The 6,229-nt window shown below is 54.5% G+C and overlaps 1 protein-coding gene across 1 annotated transcript; it reads left to right on the top strand.

Annotated features, from left to right (window-relative positions):
* HOXC10 (homeobox C10) lies at nt 1–5,192 on the top strand. Its single transcript, XM_080812215.1, has 2 exons — nt 1–826; nt 4,069–5,192. Exons 1-2 carry the CDS (start codon nt 76–78, stop codon nt 4,344–4,346), a joined length of 1,029 nt encoding a protein of 342 aa, XP_080668341.1. The 5' UTR covers nt 1–75; the 3' UTR covers nt 4,347–5,192.
* Nucleotides 5,193–6,229: the final 1,037 nt, after the last annotated feature.

Below are 6,229 nucleotides of genomic sequence, written 5' to 3' on the forward strand. Positions count from 1 at the left end.
CTCCCGGATGGGGAAAAAAAAAGATGTCAGCTCCTCCGCTGTAGTATTGCTCCTTAAAAACCCCTCTCTCTGAAAATGACATGCCCTCGCAATGTAACTCCGAACTCGTACGCTGAGCCCTTGGCTGCGCCGGGCGGAGGAGAGCGCTATAGCCGGAGCGCAGGCATGTATATGCAATCTGGGAGTGACTTCAACTGCGGGGTGATGAGGGGCTGCGGGCTCGCGCCCTCGCTCTCCAAGAGGGACGAGGGCAGCAGTCCCAACCTCGCCCTCAACACCTACCCGTCCTACCTCTCGCAGCTGGACTCCTGGGGCGACCCCAAAGCCACCTACCGCCTGGAACAACCTGTTGGCAGGCCGCTGTCCTCCTGCTCCTACCCACCTAGTGTCAAGGAGGAGAATGTCTGCTGTATGTACAGCGCAGAGAAGAGGGCGAAAAGTGGCCCCGAGGCAGCTCTCTACTCCCACCCCCTGCAGGAGTCCTGCCTCGGGGAGCACGAGGTGCCCGTGCCCAGCTACTACCGCGCCAGCCCGAGCTACTCAGCGCTGGACAAGCCGCCGCACTGTGCCGGGGCCAACGACTTCGAAGCCCCCTTTGAGCAGCGGGCCAATCTCAACCCGCGCGCCGAACATCTGGAGTCGCCCCAGCTCGGGGGCAAAGTGAGTTTCCCTGAGACCCCCAAGTCCGACAGCCAGACCCCTAGCCCCAATGAAATCAAGACCGAGCAGAGCCTGGCGGGCCCAAAAGGCAGCCCCTTGGAGAGCGAAAAGGAGCGGGCCAAAACCGCGGACTCCACCCCAGACACCTCGGATAACGAAGCGAAAGGTAAGGCTGCCTGGGCCACGGCGGCCGGGCTGGGACGCTCGGGTACTTGGTCTTCGTGGCCGGGGCGGGGGCAGGGGGAGGGTTGGGCGGAGGAGGCCCTGGACAGTCCCGAGAATGCGATCCCGGCTTGCGACTCGTGTCCGCTGAGCGCCAGGCTGGTGGCGCGTCATTTGGCTAAGGAAGGTAAGCGGCAGAGTGGAAGGGCCGGGCCGCCAGCGGCCGTGGGCGCCGAGACCCGGGAGTGGTGCGCACCGCGCGGGCAGCCTGCGGGCGCCTTGTGCTGCCCAGGGCTGATGACCGCTCCCGGGCGCTTGCTGGCTTTGGTTTGCTTGCTTTACGGTGGTGGCTTGGGGGGCTGAGGTCCCTCGTTCAGGTCAGAAGCTTGCAAAAAAGCTTAAAATGGCGATCTTGGGCCAGGGACTGGGGAAGGCTTAGGTGAAGGGGAATTTCGCTTTACTGCGCTTTCCCAGTTGAAAATTGTTTCCTTCGAAGCGCGATTTGTTATTGTTTGTGGGTCTGATTTGTGTGTGTGGTATGGGCTCCTGCGGTTTGAGCTCGGCCTGGGGGGCCTCGGGCAGCGGGGCCTGGGGCGGAAAGAGGTGGAGGTGAAGGGCTGATCTCCACGTCCCTCCCTCCCCCAGACGCCTGGCTAGGGGATGGCGTTGGAACAGGGCATTTGGAATGTTGTTAGTTTCTTGTCTCCCCTGTAAAATTTCTTTTTCTTTTTCTAATTAAATTTAAAAACATATTTTTTCGTTCTTTTCCAAAAACAGTTTACAAATGAGTGGTTGGGAATTTTCTGTGTGCGTGGCAAGCGGTTTTCTCCTGAAAGGGAGTGTTGCTTTAATTGGATTTCATTGTGATTTCGGCTGGAGAGAGAAAGCCTAGCCAGAGTTCAAGCTCAGGGTTCAAGATTCATTTCTGCTGCTGGAAATGGGATCCTCCAGGACCTTTCTCTGACACTTGGAGAAAGAACGTGGAGGAAACGGGAGCAGTGGAGGGAACCTGAGGGGACCTACTTTCCTTGAAAAGTTGGAGCAAAAATCATCCAGAAAGGCCCAACTGGGAGGAGAGGAATAAACCTGTGTCCCCTGCCACTAACTACTGGAGGCTGTGTATAAGTGGGGCTCCTTGGATGCAGAGGCAGATGAGATCCTGAGAGCTGAGCAGCCTGGGGGCGGCCTGGATCTTGTGGTGCTTTGTATATGGATACTGTGCGCACGCATGCCTGGCGGCGACCTGTGTCACACTCACACTCACACACACACATGCTTCTCTCACGCTTCGCGCACACTCACGCATGTCCCCGTGCGCGCGCACACCCGCGCGCGCGCGCCTGCGCGCGCACCCGCACTGTTTTGGCGGGCAAGGGCAGAGCCTTGCCCTCTTGGGTCTCCTCTGCAAAGGTGGCCTTGGCAAATCAGCCCATAGAGACCCCAGCAGAAGATGTGCACCGGTGTGTTCATGAGGCTGAGGGAGAGAGTGAGGTACCCACACCCAGGAAGGTTTCCCTGTGACACATGTGCTGCAGGAAAGCTTAATTTTGTGCCCTCTCCCCAGATCCTGAGCTTTGTTGGGAAAGAATTTTAGGGTAGGAAAAGCTGCTTCCTAGCCCCACCAAAAGCAAAGTCAAGGTTAACAAGTCCACCTCCTAACTCAAACTGCCCCCATTCCGGTAGGCTCCCTTTCTCTCTTGCCCTCCCCGCAACAACCTAAGCCCTTCCATCCCACCCAATCCCTCTCAATCTGCACTTTGCCTGTGCCCTTCTTGCCTCCACTCCCCCCCATATGGTGTCTCCACCAGGCCAGAGGCGAGAGGGCTTTTAGCCAGACTTCCCCATTTGTAATTTCTCCCTTCCCCCAAAACCCAATAATCCCAATTAGAAAATAAATAGGGCAGAGTTAAATGTGGAGAACATTTAAACAATTTGGCAAGAGGCTGCAGGTGCAGAGGTGGGAGCAGAAGTAAGGACATTCAGATGTCTTAAACTATAGCCTTAAGTTTGCCTTTTTTTTTTTTCTCCTGGTGCCTCGCAGTTCCCCAAGGGCCCCTGCCTCACTCCCCATCAAAAGAGGATCCAGGAATCTGGCAGTTCCATTTGGCAAAGCGGGGGGCGGGGGGTGAGAGTACAGAGCCATCAGCAGCCACCTTTGCTGGGTGCCCTTGTTGGGTCTCTGAACTCTGGGTTTTTTCCCTAGAAAGGATGGCCAAGGGCTCTCATGCTGCTTGAGGAGCAAGGCTGGTCCATTTCAGCAAGAATGTGTACCAAGGAAAGAAGCTGTCAATAAGATAATGGGAATTACACACTCTATCTATATCATCTCCTTCTATCAGTAGACACATGTGTACGTATCTGTGTGTGGACATTTGTGTAGGAGTGTGCACCTCTGTGGGAATACATGTGCACACACAGGCATTCACATCTATATAGACTAGATGGAGACTTCCAGGAGGCTGCATTTCCTCAGGATATCTCTCTCCCTTGACCTTAGGTCCTATGGCTAGGGCAGTTGTCTGAGGACCCCTCAGCATGCCCCAGAGCGGTTGCCCCTGACCTCTGCTGCCTTCACAAGCAACCCTGCTTCAGCTATTCACACCTGGGGGAAATGGCCAGGAGAGGAAGAGCTGGCAACGGGAGATTGAAAGGGGCAGAGTTGCTCTGTGGCACTTCAGGTGGGAACAAGGGCTGGGGGTCTGGTACAGGGACAACTACAAGGGCCTCTGGCCACAGGGACTCTAAGGCGATGTCCCTCTGTCCCTCCACTGAGTTGAAAGGGGTCAAAGCTCTCTGGGAATTGCTCTGGGCAGCAGGGTGGACTCTGCAACCCCATCTGGGGCCTGGGAAGCACTTTTCCTTCCAGTTGGATTTTTCCAGAACTGGAATGGAACCTAGAGGAGGGAGGGCCTGGTGAGGTTGAACACACGCCCGCCAGGGTCAGTCAGTAAGCTGAGGGAGAGTTCGAGTACTCAGAATCTGCTAGGTCAAGGTGGATTGGGGTCACTTAATTAATAAATGCTCCGGAGGCAGGAGCTTTCTGTCTTTCCCCGTGGAAGTCTAGAATCCAAAGAAATTCTAAGAGCCCTGAGCCCAAGAACACCCCGCCAGCCAGGCCTGTGGGGTGAGAACAGCTCCCCTCTGCTCCCTCAGCCGCCCCCCACAGCAGACTGGCAAAGGCTGCAGCAGGCTGCGAGGGTCTGCCTCTTCGAGGGATACTTATGTAAATAATGTTATTTTTAACAGAGGAGATAAAGGCAGAAAACACCACAGGAAATTGGCTGACAGCAAAGAGCGGAAGGAAGAAGCGGTGCCCCTATACTAAACACCAGACGCTGGAATTGGAGAAAGAATTTCTGTTCAATATGTATTTGACGCGAGAGCGCCGCCTGGAGATTAGCAAGACCATTAACCTTACAGACAGACAAGTCAAAATCTGGTTTCAAAATCGCAGAATGAAACTCAAGAAAATGAACCGAGAGAATCGGATCCGGGAACTGACCTCCAATTTTAATTTCACCTGAGCGCGTGGCCTCCCCTCCCCCTCCCCTTTCTCCCTGCTCCTTCCTTTCCCCGCCCCTCCTCCCTTTGTGCCTGGTGCTATATATTTTTTTTTTTCCTCCCTGAGTATAAATGCAACGCGCCTGCCAAAAAGGCAAAGACCTCAGACTCTCCTTCCAAGGGACCTATGGTTCGTGCTGCGAAGATGCCTCCACCTAAAGCATGAGAAACGGGGTGCCGGGGTGTGGGGTGTGGTGTGCCCGCATAGATGAGGGTGGGAGTGTGGCTGGTGTGTGTGTCAACCCCTCACTCACCCATGCACTCACACACACCATCCTGTCCTCCATGCAAAGTTAAGGTCGAACCCACCCGATCAGGGGGAAAAAGAGGGAAAAAATCAACCAGAGAAGGTCTGTAATCTCGCAGAGCACAGTCAGAATCGCTCCTTCCTTGCTGCATTTCCTCCTTAGGATAATAGACGTTTTGGAAAGTTCGGCTAGTGTTTGTGTGTTTGTCGTAGCGCCCAGCGCCTCCACGAAACCCTCTCCGTGTCTTTACCTCCCAGTCGCTCTGAGAATCTGCTTGAAGTCTCGTATTTGTACTGCTTTCTGCTTTTCTTCCATTCTCCCAGCAGCCCCCACATTCCCCCGCCACTGGCACCTCAGAAATTCCATCCAGAGGAATACAAAAAAATTTAAAAATTAAAAATAGAACATAGTGAAGCAAAGACAGATGCCCCCCCCCAAAATATCACCCTGTCCCTGTCTGGGAGTTGTGTTATTTAAAGATATTCTGTATGTTGTATCTTTTGCATGTCGCTTCCTTAATGGAGAAGAAAATCCTAATAAATTTCCAGAATCGTAATCCTCAAATGGGTGGTTTTTTATTTTTAAGTGTTTTTTTAGCAACACCCCCCCACCCCAAAAAGAGGCTGAGTGTGTGGATGTGTGTGTTTTGTGTTTGACTCATCTCCTAGAGCCTTTCTAGAATGTCTCTTGGCGGGTTTAATGTAAGTGAGAGACCATAACGTTGATTTAAATATTATCCAGGTGACCACAATAAGTCAAGGTCATAAAACAGTAATGTCAGGACGGTCTTGGTGCGCGCGAGAGGTGGATTTTATGATCTGCAAATATAATGTGGTGCTGCAGTAAAAGATGCATTTAAAGGTGACTGGAGGAGGGAAAGAGGCAGAGAGCAAACTGCAATCTTGAGGAGCAGACGGATCTGATTGCCTGGGGTGCTGGGCCAGGCGCACCCCACCACTGCTGGGGGAACCCCAAGAGCCCCCCACCTATCCAAAGAGAGGAATAAACTTAACCGCCGGAGGGGGACGAGGAGCTCAGCCAACCACCCCCCCCCTCGACAGCAGCAGCAGAAGCTCGGGCAGAGGCAGGAGGAGGAGGCGGCGACAAGGTAAGAGAAGCGGTTTCTTGTTCTTCTCTTGGTGGCGGAGTGGGGACCAGCGGTGTCCCCAGGTGCCTGGCGTGCAGTGGGCACAACAGGGAGGAAGGTGTTTCGGGCATCTGAGCTTGCTGAGAACCCAGGCTTGTCTTGTGGCCGCTCTCACAGCGGAGGGCAGTGGCCGGGAGCTCCCTCTCCACCCCTCCCCAACCCGTTGCCGTGGGGTTCGGCGGGTAAAGGGGTAAATTGGTGGTTTTTGGCTTCTTTCTCTGCACGGGCACTCAGGGTCGCCTCGAGGTCGACACATGGATGTAGGTGTCGCTCCGTCTGGTCCTCTGCTGGGGGGAAGAAGAGGGAGGGTGGGTGAGAGAGGGCTGGAGCTTGAAGCTTAGGTTTCCTGCTTTCTGCTGGTTTGGATCCGAGCCTTATTCAAGCTCTCGGTCCCCACGCTCTCTGGCCGTGGGGTTTTGCCAGGCAAGTGGCCTGATTGGAAGAGGCTCTG

The sequence above is a fragment of the Martes martes genome (genome assembly GCF_963455335.1).
Source record: "Martes martes genome assembly, chromosome: 8".
NCBI classification, from domain to species: domain Eukaryota; kingdom Metazoa; phylum Chordata; class Mammalia; order Carnivora; family Mustelidae; genus Martes; species Martes martes.

Bases quoted from the DNA above. Each gene is read 5' to 3' on its own strand.
- HOXC10 (XM_080812215.1), top strand. From the start codon at position 76: ATGACATGCCCTCGCAATGTAACTCCGAACTCGTACGCTGAGCCCTTG. The intron at 827-4,068 runs GTAAGGCTGCCT...TATTTTTAACAG, and splicing joins CTCGGATAACGAAGCGAAAG to AGGAGATAAAGGCAGAAAAC.